At 54.5% G+C, this 25,396-nt stretch overlaps 1 protein-coding gene across 1 annotated transcript; it reads right to left on the bottom strand.

Annotated features, from left to right (window-relative positions):
• Window positions 1–13,939: 13,939 nt before the first annotated feature.
• On the bottom strand, window positions 13,940–23,984 carry LOC116943461 (uncharacterized). The gene is made up of 9 exons (XM_032956250.2): window positions 23,969–23,984; window positions 22,838–22,939; window positions 18,275–20,038; window positions 17,703–17,802; window positions 17,263–17,411; window positions 16,771–16,883; window positions 16,281–16,370; window positions 15,870–15,992; window positions 13,940–15,287 (listed from the first exon to the last, which is right to left on the bottom strand). Exons 1-9 carry the CDS (start codon window positions 23,982–23,984, stop codon window positions 15,099–15,101), a joined length of 2,646 nt encoding a protein of 881 aa, XP_032812141.2. The 3' UTR covers window positions 13,940–15,098.
• Window positions 23,985–25,396: the final 1,412 nt, after the last annotated feature.

Genomic DNA, 25,396 nt, shown 5'->3' with positions numbered 1-25,396 from the left:
GCCAATTCCTATGCGTATTGTTTACTCCACTACATCTGTGTAGATGCATCTGTGTATTTTACACAACATGGCAATACAACGCAGAGTCGTCCAACGCTATGCAAAACTCACGGGTTGAAGGTATTCAAAGAAAACTATTCGAACATCGAGAGAGTGGGAGTGAGTAGGATTGTCAATTTCACAATTAACGCGAAGCGTGAATTACATCGGTAGCGTTCCTTGCGCTACTTACGGAACATTTAATCAAGAATTAACTTCTTTTTTTGCAATCAAACGTTAACCGATTTGTCAAATGCGTCGAGATCGACTTCGTCTGAGTTAAACAAACACAAAAGTCGCGCGAGGCCTTTCGTGGTGACCTCATCGTCCCATGCGCCACAATTTCTCTACCTGTATCGCCCCCACTATCACCCCCCCCGCCCCAAATCTTGTGCAGCATTTCCTTCATCTGTAACATAATTGGTGTTGATTTCAGCCGTGAACGTGCGTTTGCTTGCGTGGGTGGGTGCGTGGGTGCGTGGGTGGGTGGGTGTTTGTATTGGTGGTTTCTAAGGTGGCGACGGGGGGGTGGCGAGCGGAGAAAAAGACGGGAGGTTTTATGACAATATGATGTTGGGGAGGAGGACGTGGAAGGATGAGGGTGATACAATACCTGCATTCACACCGGTGTGCAATCAAAGCACTAAAAAGTCCAAATGCGGCCCCAAGCTGAGACCTCTCATCCACACGTCAGCGCCGCCTACGCGATTTCACCGTTGAGATGCAAATCCTGGCCACAGTCCTTCTTCTGAGTTGGTTTAGGGTTTATTCACCATGAGAGTGCGTGGGGGTGGGGGGGTGAGACGGTTGGTGGGGGAAGAAGGGCGTGGAGGGTGGTGGTGGCGAGAAGGTGCGATGAGTAGGGAGAGGAGGAGAATAATGTTAGAAGGAACAAAGCGTAAACAAATGCAAAGTGCGGACAACGGAGACCAAGAAGCCGCGGAACGAGCAAAGAGGTGAGATCATCCAAAATAGTCGCGGAGCTTATTCAGAGCGAATGACGTGCGGCCCGACCTTCGCGGTACACGTGGCTGCCCGTAACCGCCAAGCGCCGTTTGGAGGGCAGCCAGCGAGGGGTTGGTGGGTCACCGCAACTGATGTCGTGAAACTGAGTTAGTCTGCCTTTGTCGGGAGAGGGCAGTACAGGTACAGGACACGCGTGGACTAATAGCACGCGTCCCTTCTGTGTGGGATCCGGCGTTTCTTTTTTGCAAGTTGCTTCGGTCTCCCTCGCACATGAATAATAAACCAAACAAAAAATACTCATACTCATCGTATATATGCATTAATGAGCGTATCACATTCATTGCGCGGGTTGTTGTTGGTGATTGGGAACGTAACTTAACAACTGAGCCAGTGGTAATTCCACGTTCCTATGGCGGGGGGGGGGGGTTCGTCCATAGAACCCCAACCACTGTTGAATTCTTCGCAAAGCGGTGGTGCTTATTTGATCGACCCTGGGAGAGTTGATAGGTTTAGTCGACCATCTCACCCCCCACCACCGCCCCCCCCCCGCCGGCCAACCAGGATATGAACTCGCGATCTTCACAAAGGCGCACTTAGAAATTTGAATAAATTTGCGCCTTACATGTCAATTATTATTATTATTGTTATCATCATCATCACTCGCACGACCGATGAGCCGTCTGACCGGATTCCAAACCAACCAGATACAACTTCCAGTCGTTGATAGAGTTCTTGTCGCGATATGGCGACACGACTTTATATCGGGAACGATTTAACACAACAACAATCGGATGGTGTCGTTTTGTATGCCGATATGGTTACATCGCGATTATCCGTTGCTCGCTTTAATCGCGTAAAAGAAAAAATAACAATACATTTTCGTCAACAAACAGGTATGAAATAATTACGAGGAAGCATTACAGGTCCAAATAAACGATGTATAAATCAGTCACCAATTAAACGAGTGGTTTTGCTAAACTGTGGTGTTTCTGGAGTAATCTAACGGGTTCGGTTGTCACGAGGCGTCGTACATTTTTCACGGCTATTTTAACAATCAGCCGAGTGATGAGGCACGACTGATGAGACACTGCGTGCCGAAACCCGTCCAGGGTGTTTGTTTGTCTTGAATCGACGCTGCTGCAATTGTGCACTCCCAGAAGGCCGTAGCGCGCGACTGATGATTTATATAGTTTCCAAATTTTGCTAAACCCTGTTTGATTTAGTGTGATGTTCCGTCTCTCTGTATACCCTGGTATATCTGTGTTAATTCCCCCTACTTAAGGTCCGTATATATTTCTGCGGTTATGTGTTTCCTCTACCTGATGATGATTGCTTGTGATGCGATCGAAACGTCGTATGCCATTATTTAATTTATTTTTTTATTATTTCTACGTGACTTTACCGAAAGAGCTAAGAATATGAGGGGCAAGTGTCAAGAAGTCGTGTCATATTCAGAAACATATTTTTTTTGCGTGGCAACATTAGCTCCGTGGTGAGCCTGCATCACCTGGCATTCACAATGCTCCAGAGACCCGAGTGCGAGAATAACTTCGGGGTTTCCTAAAACCCATCGATACAATCCGAGGCGTGTGACTCGGCGTGGCTTCTGTGACGTCTCAAGGGCTGCGAAATTGTTGCGACGATATCCAAACCAAACATACTTCCTTTTTTTTTGTTCCAATACACAAGGCAGAGGAAAGTGTTTCTCAAGACGCACGGAGAAGTAAACAACTTCCCCATGCCTGGGAAGGAGCCAGGCAAGGTATCTCGCGTGAGCGTCGAGGCTCGGGGGTTATTTCATTCATTCTGCGGATGATGGGTACCGTTTAGCCAGTTTCCCGGCGATATATGTTTTTTTAGACGGGAAATCCGTGGTGCTGCGTGAGCCACAGCAGCAGCAGCAGCAACAAAACGACAACAGCACATAGCGGACACACACACACAATAAAAGTGAACGAGTACAGGGTCCGTTCGGAATATTGGTGACGTGGTGACATCGTTTCGCCACTCTTGAGTAATCCGATTGGTGGCGTTATTTTTCCGAACAAATCGCCCCCCTCACCCGCACCGCTGACGTCTCCCCACCGCTCAATTATCGTAAATGCTGAATGTCAATAAGTGATGACGGAGCATGAGCGTGAGTGCGTGGGTGAGGAGCAGGAGGAGGGGATGGAGGAGGATAAGGATCACGTGTGATGAGAGGGAGGATGAGGAACAGGTGTGATGAGAGGTAGGGTGAGGATCACGTGTGATGAGAGGGAGGAAGAGGATCAGGTGTGATGAGAGGGAGAATGAGGATCACGTGTGATGAGAGGGAGGATGAGGATCAGGTGTGATGAGAGGGAGGAAGAGGATCACGTGTGATGAGAGGGAGAATGAGGATCACGTGTGATGAGAGGGAGAATGAGGATCACGTGTGATGAGAGGGAGAATGAGGATCACGTGTGATGAGAGGGAGGATGAGGATCAGGGGTGATGAGAGGGAGGAAGAGGATCACGTGTGATGAGAGGGAGAATGAGGATCACGTGTGATGAGAGGGAGGAAGAGGATCAGTTGGGATGAGAGGGAGGATGAGGAACAGGTGTGATGAGAGGGAGGATGAGGATCACGTGTGATGAGAGGGAGAATGAGGATCACGTGTGATGAGAGGGAGAATGAGGATCACGTGTGATGAGAGGGAGGAAGAGGATCAGGTGTGATGAGAGGGAGAATGAGGATCACGTGTGATGAGAGGGAGGAAGAGGATCAGGTGTGATGAGAGGGAGGATGAGGATCAGGTGCGATGAGAGGGAGGGTGAGGATCAGGTGGGATGAGAGCGAGGATGATGATCAGGTGTGATGAGAGGGAGAATGAGGATCACGTGTGATGAGAGGGAGAATGAGGATCACGTGTGATGAGAGGGAGGAAGAGGATCAGGTGTGATGAGAGGGAGAATGAGGATCACGTGTGATGAGAGGGAGGAAGAGGATCAGGTGTGATGAGAGGAAGAATGAGGATCATGTGGGATGAGAGGGAGGATGAGAATCACGTGTGATGAGACGGAGCGTGAGGATCAGGTGTGATGACAGGGAGGATGTGGATCACGTGTGATGAGAGGTAGAATGAGGATCACATGTGATGAGATGGAGGATGAGGATCACATGTGATGAGAGGGAAGTTGAGGATCACGTGTGATGAGACGGAGCGTGAGGATCAGGTGTGATGACAGGGAGGATGTGGATCACGTGTGATGAGAGGTAGAATGAGGAACAGCTGTGATGAGAGGGAGGGTGAGGAACAGGTGTGATGAGACGGAGAATGAGGATCAGGTGTGATGAGAGGAAGAATGAGGATCACGTGTGATGAGAGGGAGGATGAGGAACAGGTGTGATGAGAGGGAGGGTGAGGATCACGTGTGATGAGAGGGAGCGTGAGGATCAGGTGGGATGACAGGGAGGATGTGGATGACGTGTGATAAGAGGGAGGATGAGGGTCAGGTGTGATGAGAGGGAGGGTGAGGATTAGGTGTGATGAGAGGGGGGATGATGATCAGGTGTGATGAGAGGGAGGATGAGGATCAGGTGTGATGAGAGGGAGAACAAGGATCTTGTGTGATGAGAGGGAGGATGTGGATCACGTGTGATGAGAGGGAGGATGAGGAACAGGTGTGATGAGAGAGAGGGTGAGGATCAGGTGTGATGGGAGGGAGGATGAGGAACAGGTGTGATGAGAGGGAGGATGAGGAACAGGTGTGATGAGAGGGAGGGTGAGGAACAGGTGTGATGAGAGGGAGGATGTGGATCACGTGTGATGAGAGTGAAGATGTGGATCACGTGTGATGAGAGGGAGGGTGAGGAACAGTTGTGATGAGAGGGAGGGTGAGGGTCAGGTGGGATGAGAGGGAGAGTGAGGATCAGGTGTGATGAGAGGGACGGTGAGGATCAGGTGGGATGAGAGGGAGGGTGAGGATCAGGTGTGATGAAAAGCAGAGTGAGGATCAGGTGTGATGAGAGGGAGGGTGAGGATCACGTGAGATGAGAGGGAGGGTGAGGATCAGGTGTGATGAGAGGGAGGGTAAAGAACAGGTGTGATGAGAGGGAGGATGTGGAACAGGTATGATGAGAAGGAGGATGAGGATCACGTGTGATGAGAGGGAGGATGAGGATCAGGTGTGATGAGAGGGAGGGTGAGGATCAGGTGTGATGAGAGGGAGGGTGAGGAACAGGTGTGATAAGAGGAAGAATGAGGATCAGGTGTGATGAGAGGGAGGGTGAGAATCAGGTGTGATGAGAGGGAGGATGAGGAACAGGTGTGATGAGAGGAAGCATGTGGATCAGGTGTGATGAGATGGAGGGTGAGGATCAGGTGTGATGAGAGGGAAAGTGAGGATCAGGAGTGATGAGAGGGAGGATAAGGATCACGTGTGATGAGATGGAGAATGAGGATCAGGTGTGATGAGAGGGAGGATGAGGAACAGGTGTGATGACAGGGAGGATGAGGAATAGGTGTGATCAGAGGGAGGATGAGGAACAGGTGTGATGAGAGGGAGGGTGAGCATCACGTGTGATGAGAGAGAGAGTGAGGATCAGGTGTGATGAGAGGGAGGGTGAGGATCACGTTTGATGAGAGGGAGGATGAGGATCACGTTTGATGAGAGGGAGGATGTGGAACAGGTGTGATGAGAGGGAGGATGAGGATCACGTGTGATGAGAGGGAGGATCACGTGTGATGAGAGGGAGGATGAGGATCACGTGTGTTGAGAAGGAGGATCTGGTATGATGAGAGGGAGGATGTGGAACAGGTGTGATGAGAAAGAGGATAAGGAGCAGGAGAATAAGGCAGTCGCTGTATTATGCCAAGAGATTGTCAAATATGGCCCCGATGACGTCTGACATCAAAAGGATCGCGCCTCGTTACGGGGATTACCCTCGAGATGCAAATGCCTGGCACACTTCCTCTTCTGAGTCAAGGTCGTGTTGATTCAGTAGAGAGCTTACGGTGGCCACCGAACGGGGGATCGTAAATATCGATGAAAGAGAGAACGCAAATCAAGGAATGCCTTTACGATTCTTCAACACCCACCTCGAGTCGCGTTTCGCGTGCCGCTGGCGACGTGTGGCGCTCACTGCGTGGGCCAATTGACATCCATGGGGAGGGGCGAGTTTGCCAGTTTATCGCCCCCGAGATGCAAATCATTACCTCATGTCTCCTCTTGGTTGAGGGTGGTGTTGATTTTGCGCAACCGTGTGGGGAGGCAGGGAGCGTGAGGAGGAGGAAGAGTATGAGAAGAAGAGGTGAGGGTGAGGATGAGGAGGAGGAGGAGGGGAAGATGGAGGAGGGGGATTAGGATAAGGTGAAGTGATATGGGGGGAGGGGGGGATAAAGGAGAGGGAGTTTTAACGAGGAGAATGAGGAGGTGGTGGAATGAGAGGAGGAAGGAGAAGGGAAATACAGACGAGGGTGGGGGAGGTGAATGGGGACGAGGGGTAGAGGTTGTAACGAGAGTGGTAGAGGCGAGGGGGGAGATGACACGGCATGAGAAGCGACGAGGGTTGTGGACAACTCACACCGTCTGCAGAGGGAGGACGTGAGCCGGTGGGTGTGAAGTCTCTGATGGCACGGATCACGCAGACCAACGAAGAACACGTGGAATGATGACATCTGGCAAGTGCGCCTAAGAAAGCGTGGAGGTGCGCACGCTCTGCATTCCACTGAGAGACAGAGGCACGCGTGGGTTGAGAGACAGAGGCACGCGTGGGTTGTGAGACAGAGGCACGCGTGGGTTGTGAGACAGAGGCACGCGTGGGTTGTGAGACAGAGGCACGCGTGGGTTGAGAGACAGAGGCACGCGTGGGTTGAGAGACAGAGGCACGCGTGGGTTGAGAGACAGAGGCACGCGTGGGTTGAGAGACAGAGGCACGCGTGGGTTGTGAGACAGAGGCACGCGTGGGTTGTGAGACAGAGGCACGCGTGGGTTGAGAGACAGAGGCACGCGTGGGTTGAGAGACAGAGGCACGCGTGGGTTGAGAGACAGAGGCACGCGTGGGTTGAGAGACAGAGGCACGCGTGGGTTGTGAGACAGAGGCACGCGTGGGTTGTGAGACAGAGGCACGCGTGGGTTGAGAGACAGAGGCACGCGTGGGTTGAGAGACAGAGGCACGCGTGGGTTGAGAGACAGAGGCACGCGTGGGTTGAGAGACAGAGGCACGCGTGGGTTGTGAGACAGAGGCACGCGTGGGTTGTGAGACAGAGGCACGCGTGGGTTGAGAGACAGAGGCACGCGTGGGTTGAGAGACAGAGGCACGCGTGGGTTGAGAGACAGAGGCACGCGTGGGTTGAGAGACAGAGGCACGCGTGGGTTGAGAGACAGAGGCACGCGTGGGTTGAGAGACAGAGGCACGCGTGGGTTGAGAGACAGAGGCACGCGTGGGTTGGAGAAGGCGCGCGCAGGCTGGAGGTATCGCATTGACCGGGCCAGATCTGTAAGCGGCCTTTGGGCAGGACCGGTCCCTAGAAGGTGACGATGGCCAATGGTCGAGACTCACGACGGAGTGGCAGCCAAAGGAGGCAACGCGCCCGAGAGGACGTCCACCGTAGATATATATTAATGAGACCATCTCGTGTGCAGAAGGGTCCGAGATGGATTGTTGCGTTGCAAAGACCGTGCGTAATGGCGACGGCGTTGGGGTGGGGGAGGCGTTCACCCAGCAGTGGATAGACCATGGCAGCCGATTTATTGGTGGTGATGATGTAATGCGCGTAATTGTGTTACGTCACAAGTGGCGGAGAGACGGGGTTTGTCACGCGGGCGGAGACGCCAAGGGCGGATTCCTCCTCGGGGCTGAGCCCCGGTGACTGCGCCCTCATTCCATTCGCGTGGGGGTCACAATGCGTGGGGGGGGGGGGGTCACAATGCGTGGAGTGGGGGGTCACTCGTTCCCCCCCCCCCCACCCCTCTGAGTTGGAAGGGCGAATTTGATGATGAAGGTGATTCTTCATCATCAGCACATGCTTCTATTGCTGCTGCTGTGATCTCACTCTCGTGGCGACATCAGCTGTGCACAGGGGTGGGCTCTTTACGCATTACACACATTCATGATCCATCAGCAGACATGCTGTGTCCACCACTGGAAGGCATGCTCCCTTTCCCATGAAGCTGAAGGTAATGCTTACGGTAGCTTGACCCTGCTCCAGAAATGTCGATGCTAATAATGCTTACAGCAAAGAAAACGAGATACCGATGACGACGATGCCGACAACAATCGCTGGCGAAGATTATTATAATGATGATGATGCTGATCATAGTACTGATGATATGACGATTATGTAAATTCGCTACTGGTTATGCGCGACGTCACGAGACGGGGGAATTTCGACCTCGCGTCACCTCCATCAGCGCTGCCGGCTCTTGCCACTCAGCTCCGCGGAAGCGGAGAACATTCTGGGATTTCGCCAGCTCCCTCGTTTGTTTATAGCAGGGCTCGCGACCGATTCGTTACATCATGACTCGCTCCGTGCCCCCCCCCCCCCCGCCATACGGCAGTCTTCGCAGCTCGGTCGGCTTTTGTTCTTTGTGTGTCTTCCAAGATGAAAGGAGAGTTGTTTATTGAAGGCGTCGGTCGCTGCTGAAAGGTCGCCTTGCGGTGACGACTGCTGAGTAAATATTTCAGATGCCACTTTTAGTCCACGCTGCTTCGAGGTGGATAGCATCCAATGGGGAGGCTTGGCAGTATGAACAAACCATAATTATCATTGTATGTTGATGATAATTATGATATTCTTGGTTCTTTCGGTAAAGTCCCTTTCTACGTGACGTTACCGAAAGAACCAAGAATATGAATCCCTGCAGTCACGAAAGCTTTAAATAGATAATTATGATGCTGATAATATGCTGGTGAAGGATGTCATTCCTGACTTACAGTACCCCGGGATTTACAAATTGATCTGCACCTGTGGTGACTGCTATATCGGGGAGACGAAGCGACATGTCTCTGACCGAATTCGCGAGCACAAATCAAATTTGGAACACGGCACAACGAATTCTTCTGCCGTAGCTGATCACTGTTACAACGCTGTGGGCTGTGGGTGATCACGATATAGTTTTCTCCGATACCAAGGTTTTCTGCAAACCCACGGGTTTTTATCAGAGATTTTTCCACGAGGCAATTCCGATTTACAAACACAGACACAATTTCAACCGAGAGGATGGTTTCAAATTGAGCAACCATTGGAAAGATGTTCTAAATCGAACCAAACATTAAACTAATTTTCAATGGTACAGTATATTTATTCAAGTAGTGGCATTCCAAACTCTCACGGTAGTACAGCATTTTATGCTAATTCCAAGCTTTCACAGTGGCACATTTTAAGTTTAAAATCTCGACTCAAAAGTGCATAGTTCCAGTGGCTTCCTAATAACGGAGGGAAACTGCGTTCCAGACGGCCCTTTCAGTTGATAAAGTTTGAGCAACACAGGTTATTGATCACGGGTTGATGACACTGCAAAAGAGGAGCTGGAGACGACCCAACCACCGCGTCTCAAAACTCACGGCCCACTCTGACGAGCGGCGGGGAAGAGACCCCGACGGGAGCAAGTCCGTAAAACGGAGACGGAGCCGTGAAATGTGATCTGTGCAGGAACGGGGAAGAGTTGTATCATCGAGACGGACTCGGAAGAATCGGTTTGTCGAAAATGTCCATCCCTGATTTTTTTATTTTACGCATTCTGATTTTGACTTCTAACGTTTTCGCTGCTTTTGTTTAAATTAAAGTAATTCGAATGATCCTTTCCCGTGGTGTGTTCCCATGTATCGTCGCAATATTAACGACGACGATGCATGGACGGTTTGGTGAATAACGAATGAGCCGTGGATATGCGAACAGATGACGGCGAATACATTCGTCTAGAGACTTAAATAACCATTGTGGTGTCCACGCACGTGGCCTGAAATCTGTCCCTGTGGAGGCAGCAGAGAGGGTTGGTAGATCCGATTAGCGCGGTTGGCTACGTACGGTGCACATGTGTCCGTATGTATGACTAGGCGTACATTCCTGATAATTTCACAACATTTGTGCAGCGTGTGTATGTATGTATGATGACCGCTTGTGTATATGCACATTTTCTGAAATGTCAAATTTAGTCTTTTTTTTTCTCAAGGCAGGGTATGGCTTTACCTCGAAGCCTCCGGGTAGAATGGGTGTTGTAACAGATGGATATTAAGTCCGCACTTTCTTGTGACACCTTTTCAAACCAAGGCAGGGTAATGGGCACCACCGTGACGCCTCCAGGTAGGATGGGAGTTTCTCAACATCCTGTGGTGTGCGATTCGCCCAACGCCCCAAGTGCTGAATTCCACAATGGATGTTATGCTGCGTTAGATCGCGTGAAAATAAATGTGTCGTAACGCTGAATTCCTTGCGACGCGGGTAGCCACCAGCGCCGACTGCGATTGACGGATGTGTTTCTGGTGGGGGGGCGGTGGGTGGGTGGGTGGGATGTTTGTGTTTGTGTCAACGCAATATGTGGGGGGCCGGGGGTTAGTTTCTATCGTTGTTGTTGTTGTTGCGTGGCTGTGTGTTAAATATAAAAACATTTTCCCCATAAACGTGAATCTCAACAGGGGGCTAGACAACGATGGCCTCGTGGTGACGGATCGTCGGCGAATGATGCGGAAAACTCCAGCAGCAAAAAATAATAATCACATTTTTCGCACATCACTCGGCGGTCGATGTTCAAAGCGGACCGCGAACCTCAAAGGATATGCGCCGCCCTCCGTGATCACCCCCCCCGCCCCCCCCCTCTACTTCCGTGATCCGTGGATCAAAATAAATCACCCGAGACCCCGGTAGCGAGAGCACTTGATGCGAACGCTGCCGGCAAGAGGTCACACACCGAAGTCACGCAACAGTCCTTCGCGGACTACGCGCGATGAACGACGGAACGACCTGACGACGGGCGCAGCCAGGGCGCGTGCTGAGCGACCTCAATGGTAGAGGGGAGATTTCGGAATCCAAAGACACTCCTAGTCCAGCGTTGCCACGTCCCTAAAAAAGAAGAGCGTTGCTACATATATATAAAAACATTTTTATCACATAAGGCCCACTGAGCTATGTAGCTTTTTTTTTCAGAAGCAACCTGGTCACAAATGATAGCTCAACGAAGTGGCTTATCATCGTGTGGAAATTTATAGCAACCAAATACTCCAAATGCGTCATGTTGATTCTAAATGTGGAGGGAAAAGCCGGAGGACCCGGAGAAAAATCCACGCGACCACGGGGAGAGAGAGAGCGAGAGAGACACGCAAACTCCAAATAGACAGCAGGCGTCATGGTCGGGATCGAACCCACGACCTCCTGTATACCAGGCGAGGTAGTTAACATCTAGCCATCGTGATGATGATGAGAGAGCGAGAGAGACACGCAAACTCCAAATAGACAGCAGGCGTCATGGTCGGGATCGAACCCACGACCTCCGGTATACTAGGCGAGGTAGTCGGTCTTCTTCTTGGCATCAACACTCATTAAGCATTAAAGCCATTCGACCCAAACTATGGGCCGTACATTAAATCTATATAGACTCATAGAGACGCATAGAGATACAAAGAGACGTACATATATACCTATAAATACATGGACATAGATTAAAGACAAGCCACAATAGTGCAGTCGTGACCATGTAACCCACACTATGGACCATATAGTAAACCACTCTAGTTGGCGCTCCTGCAACGGAGGGGGAGGAACAGCGTTAAGCTCCTGAACGTATCGCCGATGCCATCGTGCGCAACAAGGGACTGGAGCGTGCGAAAAGCCACGCTTGAATATCGAGGTTGGCGTGCCACGTGACGATCAACTGCTGGCCGAATGTCTGACGACGCCACGACGATCGTGCGTCGGCCTCGTGATTCCATCTCGCCGCTGTCCGGTTCAGGGCCGGGGAAGGCGACATGCGCTAAGCACCTGGCAACGACGCCGAGTTCGCTTTGCCGGTCGCAGCCACCATCGGTGACGGATATCTGAATCGATAAGCGAAGGAATGCCTCAATTCAGCAGCGTAATGATACAGGAATTAAAACGATTGCGTTAATTAGCAAGAACGCCACCGGTCAAACTCCACCCACTGTGGCGCGCCGCTCCCAATCCACATTCGATCGACCGACTCCACCTCGGCGGAGTATTCCAGCATCAAGTGAACAACCCTTCAAGAAGCACGCCGCGGGCAACTCTCACCCACCCACACAACCCCCAGCGCCTCCAACCCTCGCAAATCTCCAAATGATCTCTAGAGCCGACCCATCCCATTTACCCATCCCACCCACCCCCTCCTCCCGTCCACCCATTCCCACCAGCATCTTCTTAGATCGGGTAGGTATAAATAAATAAATGCGTCGTAAACCTCCACCACCCGACACAGCCAATTAGTAAGGGATTTGTCACGTAAACAAAACGCCAAATAGTTACTATTTCAGCCCACCGGTGTGTTGGAGAGTAAATCCACCACATTTATAATTTGAGTACTTACTAATTGGCTGTGTCGGGTGGTGGAGGGTTACGACACATTTATACCTACGCGATCTAACCCAAAAACCTTGATTATGAATAATACTGGTCGCAAAAGCCTACGTGTTAAACAGAAGAAGGGCCATTGCCCGAAACATCGCCTATCATCTATTTGTGCGTTGTTTAGGCCACGGTGTTACTGAGACGGATCGTGTTGAGTTTGTTGTTGTTGTTAATTGTGCACAACTGCGTTGAAAGGGAATATGTCATCGGCGACGTTTCGAGCAACGAAGCGAATTCACGGCGGGTAGCCCGTCGCCGTGAGTCGGAGTGATCGAGTGTGCGAGGAAAGGTCGCAGACGATGAAAAGAAATGCGACCGCGCAGTTGATGCGGGAGAGGGCGCCAGCTCATTACAGGAATCTTCAGGATCGTAAAGCTTATTCGGAATTATAAGACGCACCCCAACTCCCCCCTCCCAAAAAAGAGTGTGCCCCGCTATCAATAAAGTTATTTGACAAACCTGTTCACTCACAAACACAGCTACCGGATTATAAGACGCACCTCCAAATTCGTGTCCCGGTGTCAATAAAGTTATAATACAAACCTGGTCACTCACAAACACACGCAGCTACCGGATTATAAGACGCACGTCCAAATTCGTGTCCCGCTATCAATGAAGTTATACAAACCAGTTCACTCACAACACACGCAGCTACCGGATTATAAGATGCACCTCCAAAGTTGTGTCCCGCTATCAATAAAGTTATTATGCAAACCAGTTCACTAACAAACACACGCAGCTACCGGATTATAAGACGCACCTCCAAATTTGTCCCCCGCTATCAATGAAGTTATTATACAAACCTGTTCACTCACAAACACACGCAGCTACCCGATTATAAGACGCACCCACCCACGAACTTGTGCTTAAAATGGCATGGGGGGAAAGTTCGTCTTATACTCGCCGATTTGTAACACGCCATTGTCCTCTGTGGAGTGGTGGGCATAGCGCAGTGAACTTGCGCGATCTGGGTTCGATTCCTGGGCCACGGCTAACATCAGTGGCGAGTGATATCTGACCAGGTCCCGAGTATGTCTTTCCCGTCACTGGATTGTAAACCCATTTCTGTGCAACTGCTTGTGTGCGTGTACCGTAGCTCGTCGTCCTGCACCCGCGCCTCCGATGTCCACAGGTGGCTAACGTCCGGTGCGAAACAAGTTCATCATACGGTACCGTACGTACATGGACCGAGGTGGTGAAGTATGGACAATTGGTGGAGCAATTCTAAGGGCCGGCGCGACGATGGGAGGGAGAGAGAGGCGATACTCCAGCAGAGGATTGTAAGTCACAAACATGCGAAGTCGTCCTGTGTCAATCGCCCCGTGATTATGAATACGACTGTCATCATCATGTCGGGCATATGTCAGTGTAGTTGGGCTGCACACCAGATGTTAACTTAAAAGCCACGTTTATTATTTTTCAGTGAACACATCACGGCACGGGCATAAAAACGCAAAATAAACCTTACAAATTAAATAAATACATTTTTTACAAAGCGTAACCTTGTCTCACTCCGGCCGTCCTCGCCCCTCTCCACATTGGCAATCCGAGAAATGATCGATTCACGGTTACTTAACAGCTACGTACGCTAACTTGGGAGTGCGCTCACGCAGCCACGTGACCTATTCGCCTTCACGCGAGGGCTGCGGCGACAGACGGACGAACGCGTGGGTGCACGCGGTGGCGCAGCCACAGTCGAGGCAGCCGGTGGCATTCCAAGGCAAAGGGGGGTTTCGGTGGATCCACGCAAGGAGTCGCGAAGCCCCCAGAGCCCCGCTGGGCCACGCGCGGAGGGAGGCCACGGCAGTGGCGTCAGCGGAGGAGGGTTCATGAACCCGTCTGTGCGACGCTCTCTCCAGCAATGGCAAAAGCACGAGGCGTCTCTCTCGTTTGTGCAACTTGCGAGTTGATATCACGAAGCAAAGGCGCAGCCCTGAAATTGTTCACACCCACGTCACTGCTGGAGGAAGAGGCCTTCACTAGAGGGAGCTAAACAGAGCAGAGCCCCCTCTCCCCCCCCCCCCCCCACTCTCGGAGAGGGTACTTGGCCTACTCTTCCACGTTGGCCAGACGTCCTGGAGGAAGCAAGAGTAGCCACATTTTACCACACGAGAAAAGTTGCTGATCGATTCACTCTGGGAGTCACAATACGGTATATGAATTAAGTCCTGTACATTGAAATAGAAATGCATGCGAGTGTAAGGTCGGGCGACGTGATTCTATGGAGTTATGCAATGAAAAGCGTATGATCGCACGAAATACAATGCGAGTCGATGCAAGTTTAACTGACGCAGTGTCATGGGAACCAATGCAATGTGAACGTCATGCATTGTGAACGTCATGCAATGTGAACGTCATGCAATGTGAACGTCATGCAACGTGAACGTCATGCAACGTGAACGTCATGCAACGTGAACGTCATGCAACGTGAACGTCATGCAACGTGAACGTCATGCAATGTGAACGTCATGCAACGTGAATCGACGCAATGTGATCCACGCCGGGCGGTGGGTGTCCATTTCTCGGTGGGGTCAAGCGACCCCTGCTGGGTCACGCCACCTCCGACGACCCGTCCTCCTGGGAGCCCGCGACACCCGGGTTCGAGTCCTGGTTGCGAACCTCCCGATCCTTCTCCTTCTCCTCCTTTTCCTCCTCGTCATAGTCGAAGCCGACGTTTGTGAAACCGCCGCTGGGCGCGGGCTGCAGTCGAGCGCGCACCTCCTCAAACATCGTCAGCACCTGCGCGAAGATAAAGACAAAAGGGCCCCCCCCCCGCCGTGTAGTCTACATAGAATGTTGGGTCAAGTGCTCTCGGTGAGCACTTTGGAAGGCCGTCACAGCGCACGAGGGGGTGGGGTGGACGGCAGCACCATGACAGCCCGACCGGATTTGTCTCGCCAGTGCCGATGTTTAGAGGTATTAATAATTGAGGCCGAGTCGACCTAGGGGATGTGCAAGATCGGGTGAGAGATACGTTTGGCTGCGAGCGGGGTATCAAGATCGAGTCGCCGGAGTTCGTGGCACAGTGCGCCAACCGCTGCGCCACCACTCCCCACACACAGGCAGACACATCCACATGTTCGGTAATCGCGCAGTGACATCGTCGGTAAGAATATTCTCTTTAATCATCATCATCATCCGCGATCAATCCGCTGCTGAATGAAGGCCTTCCCAATGCCGCTGCCATCTCTCACGTTTCACGCGATGCGATGATCGGTCTAGGGCTCTAGGCATTGCCTCGTGACCTTGGAGCATCGCGGGAGAAATCCGCGGCAGCCGCGCGCTCCGAGTAGACGTCCGCGGAAGCCGCGGTGTGCTCACCTTGGACTTGGGCACGAGGCCGACTCTGAAGAACTTGAGGGCGCCCTCCTCGATCTTGGTGCAGTCCACCACGGTGGAGGCGATGTTCTCCGGTGAGGGGCCATCGCACAGCACCCCGTCCACCTGCATCATCATCGACATCATCATCGACATCATCATCAGCATCTATTCAATCAAGAAAGTCTACCGGTACCACCGCCACCACCACCATAATCATCAACATCACCGAGTCAGTCAAGGGAGACTACCACTACAACCATCGTCATCGTCGTCAAGACTGCCACCATCATCGTTGTCGTTATGGAGCCTACCACGACCATCACCATCTGTAACTCCATCAAATCAACAACGACCATCACAATCGAGTCACACCCCCCCACCCCCCCCACCCACTCCCCCCACCACCCGTACCTGTGCCCCCAGCTTGGCGTACACCTGGTTGTGATGAGTCGTGTCCGCTTCCCCCGTGGGGTTCGCTGACGTCACCGCGATGGGGCCCACCTGGGGGAGGGGGGAGGGGGCACGGGACCCGCGTCATTGGGGGGAGGAGGGGCGGGGATCGGAGGGAGGGAATTTGGGGATTAGGGGGAGGGGCGGGGTGGTTAGAGAGTGGGGGAGTGGGGGGAGTGAGTGGGGGGGGAGCACGCAGAGAGAATGGGGGGGGGGGGGGGCGAGGAGGAGGGGAGAGGAGAAGGAGCAGGGGATGGGGGAGTAGGAACGAGGGAGGGAGGGCGTGGGGTGGCAGAGTGGGAGGCAGGGATCAGGGGAAAGGGATCAGGAGTGAGTGAGAGACAGAGGGAGTGAGGAGGGGATGACAACAGGGAAAGAGGGGATCGGGGGAGCAGGGAGGGAGGTTGGGGATCAGGGGGAGCGAGCGAGGGAGGGGGGGGGGGGCTGTCACCAGGTCGATGAGCTGCGTGGTGACCGTGCAGTCCGGGTAGCGCACCGCAATGCTGTCCGGAGTGCCGATGAGCGACGCGGCGTCGCCCATGCCCAGGCTGTCCACCCACTCCCCTGCTCGGCGACAAAGACAAAGACCCCCCGCGTAGCCTTAGCGGACTCTTGGGGCAAGTGCTGTTAGCGAGCGGCGCCTGCGAAGGCCGCTCCGCTGCTGGGCGAGGCGCACGCAGGGGACGTCCACGGAGGAGATGGAGCGGGGAGGGCGGCTCGCGTGCAGGCGCTGCGTGGATCGTCGCATCGCGAGAAGCCGACAGACGACGACTTGGGACTCATGGATCCAGCCGTGGTTAGATCGTGCCCGCTGATGAGTATGCTGCAGCTGATGACGGTTGTGCTGATCGTGATGGTTATGCTGATGATGACGGCGATGCTGATGACGGTTATGATGACGCCGCTGGTGATGATGATGATGTTTCTGCGCGCGGAGCGGTACCCCTCTTGATGACGAGGCTGACGGACGAGGGCCACGCGGCCTCCATGAGGCCCCAGAGCAGCGGCGAGAAGAGGTGGCGCACCGGCTCCAGCTGCCGCGTGCCCGAGATCCACAGCGACATGGGCCGGTGCTCGGCCTGCTTCTTGCTCCTGCCGAGGGGCGGGGGGGAGCGAGGCGAGGTGAGGGAGGAATGGAAGCCACAAGGTGGTGCACTACTCGCTCCGAGAGTCCCCAAAGGGAGTTGTTGTTCGTCTCGTGTCGTGATGCTCACAGCACGAGGAATGTACCCACTCTCTCTCTCTGTCTCAACTCTCTCGCTCCCATAACCTCGACTCCTTCTCTCTCCCGACTTTCCCCCTCCTCTTTCTCCCATCTCCACTCTCTCCTCTCTCTCAGCCCCCCCTCTACCCCCCCCCCCCATGCCACGTGTCTCCCCGCACCTGTACGCCTTCCTCACGGCCTCGGGGCGGTTGCACGCGGCCACGAGCACGTACACGGTGTCCGTGGGCACCCCGCACGTGCCCCCGTTCTTCATGATCTCTGCGGGGGCGGGGGGCAGTGGTCAGGGTCACAGCGCGACGGGCAGGTCAGTCGTAGAACGGGCAGCGCACACGTGCGGAGAGAATGTGTCATCGTCGGAATCTTTATTTAGACTGCACGAGGAATCCGATGAGCTGTGAAGCTCTTTCTCACAGATGTCCAGTATGGGCGGGTCAGCAAGTTACGACATCATCATGACCCACTATCGTGATCATGATCCTGATCATCAGAATTATCAGGATGATGATCAGGATGATGATCACGATTGTGATCATCATTCTTATTACAATGGTGATCATCATCCTGATCACTTTCGTGATCATCATTGTGATCATCAGAATGATCACAATCACCATCATGGTGTTATGCGCATAGTGATAGAGTTCACGGTGTCGCTCCCATCTCCTCCCATGTCCATCCCTCCCCCGCATCCCCCACCACCACTCCCTCCCTCCCTCCCCCGGTCCATTACCTGCGATCTGCTGCACGGAGGAGGCCTTGTGCGACGAGAGGTGCGGGCAGGAGGCGTGCGCCGCGCCCGCGGGGCCCCCCAGCTGCATCCAGGGCTTGCCCGCGGGCAGCGCGAAGCGGTGCAGCGTCTGCGCGGAGAGCGACGCCACGAAGCAGTAGCAGCTGACGAGGCCGAAGATGACGGTGACGGCCTCGTCGTAGCGGCGCGGCAGCGCGCCGAGCGCCTCGAGCAGGAAGCTCACCATGATGAGCTCGAAGCAGAGCGCCGACGCGAACCACATCTTGCTGAGGAAGACGGTGCCCAGCGCCACGAACAGGTTGAGCACCATGAAGCAGATGACCCCCGCCGAGAGGTCGAAGCCGCGTTCGCCAGCGGCGGCGAGGCCCGCGTAGCGCGTCACCCCCCAGATGAGCCACATGAGGCTGTAGAACACGAACGCGGTGCTCTCGAGCGTCTTGCCGCGCGAGAACGAGATGGCGCCCGCCGCGAACTGCAGGAGCCCGCCCGCCACCACCACCCAGGGCAGCACCAGCGTGCTCAGGGGCCCGGCCGCTGCGTCCGCCGGCGCCGCCAGCGTCATGCCGAAGGCGGCCAGGGCGTTGCACGCGTGGCCCAGCGACTCGGCGTCCGTGTAGCGCGAGTAGCCGAGCACGGGCGCCGCGGAGTCGTCGGCCCCGGTGAAGAGGTCCGGGCGGAAGCCGATGCGGAACAGCGCCCTGGTGAGCAGGCCCTGGCCCTCGGGCAGCCGGTGCCGACCGCCCGCGAGGTTGAAGAGGCGCACGAAGAAGAAGGCGAGGGCGGCGAGGAAGACGGCGACGGCGGCGCGCAGCGACGCGACCCCCAGGAAGCCGCTCGAGTCGGAGGCGACGGCCACGCAGGAGGCGGCGAGCACCAGGCCCACCGCCACCTCGGCCAGGCTGCGGTCGGCGGCGGCGAGGGACGCGACGAGGAAGAGCACGGCGAGGACGACGGGGGCCGGGGGCGGCAGCAGGGAGACGGAGCCGTCCACGACGCCGCCGCTGTGCCACGCCCAGAGGCCCAGCTGCAGCCCGGCGCCGCTGCTGACGAGCGACGCGAAGGCGAAGAAGACGCCGCCGAGCGCGTCGTTGGAGCGGAACGAGAGGACCGAGACGAGGAGCTGCAGGGCGAAGGCGGCGCCCAGCCACGGCACCTGCCCCCCGCTCAGCTGCGCGGTGATGCCCAGCGCCCTGCAGCCCAGGACGCTGGCCGCGAGCGCGCACGCCGCGTACCCGGCCACCGCCGTCTCGTTGGCGTCTCCCGGGACGCGCTTCCTCCTCCCCGCGGCCTCTCCGCCGCGGGCCCCCTGCTTGTTGGAGCCGGCCGTGCCGGGCAGGCCCAGCGCGCCCCTGCTCAGGTAGTGCGCGATGCGGCCCGCGCCGTAGTAGAGGCCCACCAGGGCCACCACGAGGTAGCTGGCGGCCACCCCGGAGGAGCCGAATCCCGGCGCGGCGGAGGGGCCCGCGTAGAGGAGCGCGATGCGGTGCGAGAGCGCGAAGGCCACCGCGCCCGACATCGCGGCGAGCAGCGCGGGGCCCTTGACGAGGCCCACGAAGCAGAGGAGCAGACAGGCCGGGGCGAAGGCCACGAGGCCCGGGGCCAGGGCCAGCCGCGTGCTCTGCTCGTCGCGGCCGATCGCCCCTTGGCCCATGAGCACCATGATGACCCCCTGGCCGGCCCAGAGCGCCGAGAGGATGAGGCAGAGGTTCACGAAGACCGACGCCTCGCACTGGAGCCTGCGGATGGCTGTGGGGGTTTGGTGGGGGGGGATAGTGGATGAGGGCAGCGCAAGGGCAGCGCGGAGAGAACGAGGCCAGCATGGGCAGAATGCGGGCAGTGCAGATAGATAGCACAGATAGAAAGAGGGCAGCACCGACAAAAAGCACACGTGTTAACAGCACAGTGCCATCACCGCACACACGGAGTTTTAAAAGTGCGGACTATCTGACCTACTGGAGGTGGTGGGGAGATGTGGAGGGGAGGGGGAATGAATAGCAGGGCTCGATGTTATTTACTAGCAGTCCACGCGTCCTTTGGACATGACAGTCCGTCTGTCCATCTCTGCGCCCTCTATCTCTCCGGTCCGCCAGCCAGCCGGCAAGCAAAACTTTCGTCTGGTATATTATGGGTATGACAATCGCCACAACGGCGCGCATGATGAGACTATGTGGTGACCATTGTAACGCGCAGTTGGAAAAAGAACAGGCTTTCTGGAAAAAATACAGGTGTTAAAATGTTCAAACAGCAAATAGACACACCCATTGCAAAGCATGAACGGCACGTGCTTGTGGTAAAACACGCAATCAAACGTGCTCTTGACAATGTACGCATTTGTCCTTTATGGCCTTGCCTCACCAGTGTTAAACCAGAGAACGCCGAAAGACGACCAGCACAAGCGCAATGCCAATAGGAAAGCACCAATAGCTCGGGTTGAGCAGTCACTTCTATTGGACCCTTTTTTGCCGATATCGTGATGATGGAGTGACGCTGCAGTGGATGTGGTTAGACACCAGGTGGCAATGCCGCACACGTTTCTTGCCACAATTTAAGAGGTAAAACGTATACTGCACTTTCTATCTGTATATTTTTTCACGAATAAATTGTTGTTTATTTATATAAAAACGATACTTCACCACTCTGGTCAGTGTCGGTTTGTTAAGTGGGGGGTTTGGGGGGGGAGGGGGAGATATGGATTGAATGGGACAGACGCCGCTGATGTTAGTGATGACTCGCGGCGTTCACAGCGCAGTGCGCCGATCACCGCGCCACCGCTCCATTCCAATTTTTTAAATGACTTGTGAACATTGGCTCTTAACCCCTCCCCTCCAAAAGACAAAGATCCCCCGTGGAGCCTTAACAGACGTTTGGGGCAAGTCCTGTAAGCGAGCAGCACTTATGAAGGCCGGTACGGCGCACGACGGGGTGGGTGGCCAGCACCAAGCCACAAACCCTATTGTCCCCCGCAACGGATTTTAGTGGCGAGGGTCAGGGCCTGGCGGGTTGACGGGGCGGTGGAGGGGTGCGGGGGACTGCTCCCCCACCCCAGGCCACTTAAGAGCTTCGCCTGCCTGGCACCCTTCCTGTGACGCTGCCGTGAAGAAGGGGGGAAAAAAAACCCCCACAGTGAAAGCCAATAGGAGTTGAGATTGAGGCTCCGGCGGGCGTGGCCAGGGCAACATGTAAGCGAAAGCCATGTAAATGTGTCTACATCTAAATGAGCTAAATCCTTCCCGTAAATCACGTGGCTTGTGTGTGGCCACCCCCCCACTCCCAATCCTTCCCATCTCATATATACGCACACTATCTATTTCTAAACTAGCTCAAGCCTCCCGTAAATCACGTGACTTAAGTAGCCCCCTCCCCCCACTCAGAATCCCTCCCCTTTCCCCGCCGCCCACTGTGAAAACAGACGCCGCCCCGTGAAGCAGAAGTAGCAGCAGCAGCATCGTCGAGGCCCCGATGTAGCCTCCTCCTCCCCATCCTCATCTCTCCTGACCCTCTGCTCCCGTTTCTCCTCTCATTTACCATCCTATTCCTGTCCAATCGCATTCTGCTGTCTTCTCCGTCCCATTCCTTCTCTCCGTTTCCACGGATTACAACTTCTTGTGATCCGACTCCCCTTCCCGTGGTGCGGCCACGGTTGCAAAGCGTTTCTCGTGTGTGGGAATAATGTGTGTGTGGGGGGGGGGGGGGGGGGGTACGGATGGAGTCGACGTTCGAGGATCGGGTTCAGGTTAAGGGACAAAGTGCGGTGAGAAGCTTGGGATTAAGGACAGTTTGGATTTAAGACAGTTCTAAGAACATACATAATGTAAATTGTGTTACCGGTAATAACAATAGTTTCATTTTATACTGCGTCATTCTTGTTAACAGTAGTGTCCCATAACGCTATGCATTAATTATATTGAAAGGACCAAATCCCATAATACAGCCGCTACGAAGCAAATGAAAACCCGACTACTAAGAAAAAAAAAATCCAAAACGAATGAATGAATTAAGAAATGGGGACAAAAAAAGGCACTAAAATAAAAAATAAGTTATCAAAACAAAGAAAAAGTTATTCATAAGCCACGTGAATGGCGGTGGTGGGAGTGCCGATTGCGTTGTGGGGGGATAAAGGGGTGGGGGGCGTGTCTGGGTAGGAGCCGACCAATCCGAACAACCAGTTTGCGCAACTTGGTTGCGTGCAATTGCATCGCATACGTGTGGGGATCTCTGCAACTAGTTGCGCAATCGATTGCTGCCGCGTAGGCAGCCGACTTCGATGTGTAAGGGCATCGATCTGCTCAGCGATTTTCCGCGACGCATCTCAGCACGTGTTGCACATTTGCCAGCGAATAGGAAATGCCATTTTTTGACATTTTTTTGCGCAAATACTCGCTCAGTTGCGCGCGATTAACCAAGGTCGCCCGCGCGATTTCGGTTGCGCAACCGATTGCTGCTCGGGTGTGGAACAGACTTTGGTTTCCACCCCGCCACCCCCCAACCGCAGCCCTCGCCCGCAGTGCGGAGGAGGAGGAGGAGGGGGAGGAGGAGGCGGCGAACCTGCGAATGCGAGGAGCGCGGAGACGACGAGGAGCAGCAGGCCCAGCGCCGTGGGCTCGAAGCGGCCCGGAGCGTAGCTCTCGATGGCGAGCAGCAGGGACCCTAGGGCGGTGGTGGGGTGGGGGGGGAGAACGTGGGGGTTGGTGGGGGGGGGGTGGGGGGATGGTGGGGGGGGGAGAACGTGGGGGTTGGTGGGGGGGAGAACATGGGGGTTGGTGGGGGGGTGGTGGGGGATGGTGGGGGGGGACGCCAGACACGCGGTGAGAGACGCCCACCGACACACTCCGCCAGTCGCCGGCATTCGCGGACTGCCGGGCTAAGCGCCGCCAGCGAGCACCGGACACCGATACCGATGCTGCTGCTGAATTTAAACTTTTCCGCTTCTCTTCGTTAGCAAGGGTGGCACCACGCACGCACGACCGCCTTTGTCTCCCCAGTGACGGTGTTCAGTACACACCGCAACAGCAAAAGACACAAAGACAGAGATCATCCGTATAACTACAAGAGATTATTGGGGGGGGGGGGGGAGGGGGCAAGCGCTGTGAGCGAAGGACACACGAAGGCCGGCACGGCACACGAGGGAATGGTGTGGCTAGCACCACATCCGGCCGCCTCTGTCTCCCAAAGGCGATGTTTAACACCGCAGAACCGGGCACTCGTTTGAGGCAGAGTCGACCTAGGAGAGGCCCAGGTAGGTTCAACAACTATTCGCCAATTCTAGATTTAAAGCTTTCGTGACTGCTAGGATCCATACTCTTTGGTTCTATTGGGTAAAGTCACGTAGGTGAAAATAAAATAACAAAAAAATCACGACGTTTCGGCCACAACGCATGCGGCCTTCATCAGGTGAAGGGACGAGACTGTCTGTCTATTCGCCACTGTTTATTGGTGGCGAGCGGAAATCGAACTCGGGTGGTCGGGTTCGCGGCGCAGTGAGCTAACCACACGACACCACCGCTCTCCATAACAGAAGTTTTTTTGTTGTTGTGGGTTAGATCGCGTAGATACACAAATGTTTCGTTGACGATAATAAAGAGGATACATTTTGGTCGCGAAAGCCTAAGTGTTAAACCACCGCTCTCCAACCACCACCACCAAACACCGCAACCATCAACAACAATAGCTTCTTACCTGCCGAGATGGACATGATTCCGACAGAGTTGTGCAGTTTCGGAGCCATTCTCTCCGCCTTTTGATCGCCCGCCGCACTCAAAACTTCCTAAACGAGTTGATCGATATGATCTTATAAAAAAGCCCGTGGTCTTGTTGGCTTCACGAATTACTCGTGAAAGAGCGTGTCCCTGTGCGCGCGCGTGCGTGCGTGTTTAAACCCCGTGCGATTAAAGTTTGCGGCGCTTCAGTTGAGCCCAGCGAGACGGCGGCTTGGTTAGCGGTGTGCAGGCGAGCCACTGATTCTCTCTCTCTCTGCGAGCAGGTACGTCGAAGCCTCCGCCTCTATATCTACACAGAGGAGGGTGGGGGTGGAAGGGAGGTAGGGAGTGGGAGGCAGGACAGGAAGGAAGAGGAAGAAAGAAATGGAAGTTGGTGGTTGGAGGGAGGCGGTGTGGGCGGTGGTGGTGGGGGAGGAGGAGGAGGAAGTGGTGGGGGTGATGGCGGAGGGGAGAACGGTGGGGAGGGCGAGAGCAGGGGGAGGGAGCAGTGAGTGAAGGGGAGTGGAGGTGTGTGGCTACGTCAGAGGGAGAGGTGAATAAGTCGATGGGATCTGATGTCACCACCAGCCCGACCCCTGACCCACCACTCTCCTCCACTCCTTGCTCGCGTCCACGTGCGAAGAATTTCCCGTGGGATTTCCCACGGGGAATTCCTCGAGTGTCTCATTTGGTGCGTATTTATTTGTGTATTCGCGAGGCCTCGGTGATGCGTCGTGGCGTGGAGCGGTGGTGCCGCGGGTTAGCGCGCTCACATGGAAATGATGAATGAACCCGGCCACCAGAGTATGATTTATGGCCACGGCTCACATCAGTGGCGAGTGACTGCTGAACCGGCCCTGACGCCCTCCCCCCCACTTCATTATCCCGCACTGACCCAGCGTGGTGAAGTATGGTCAAGTAACTGCCCACGGACCTGTACGGCGTGAGGAGGCCATCATCCAGCAGTGGACTGACAATGGGCCCTAATGATAAGCAATAGAACGTATCAAGGACAACGTTCTCTTTCACAATATGCACGTAAAGTATGAATAATAGTAACGTTGCCCGAAATGTCGCGTATTATATACGTTTTATTTCTATTAAGGTCACACACAGTGTTGCTATTAATGACAAATATGTTGAGATGTTATACATATTGGTGGGGGGGGGGGGGGGGCGGGGTGTTAATTGTGCTCGTGCACCCGACTGCCAACAGAAGTAAGAGCAGCATCACCAGCATCATCATCATCAGCATCACCAGCATCATCACCAGCATCATCATCACCAGCATAATCACCAGCATCATCATCAGCAGCATCATCACCAGCATCATCACCAGCATCATCATCAGCAGCATAACCAGCATCATCATCATCAGCAGCATCACCAGCATCATCATCATCACCAG

This window comes from Petromyzon marinus, chromosome 18, assembly GCF_048934315.1.
Source record: "Petromyzon marinus isolate PM22_M1 ecotype Great Lakes invasive population chromosome 18, UKy_Petmar_22M1.pri1.0, whole genome shotgun sequence".
Classification (NCBI taxonomy): Eukaryota; Metazoa; Chordata; class Hyperoartia; order Petromyzontiformes; family Petromyzontidae; genus Petromyzon; species Petromyzon marinus.
Note: the sequence above shows the minus strand (reverse complement) of the source record. Positions and strands in the feature narration are given on the sequence as shown.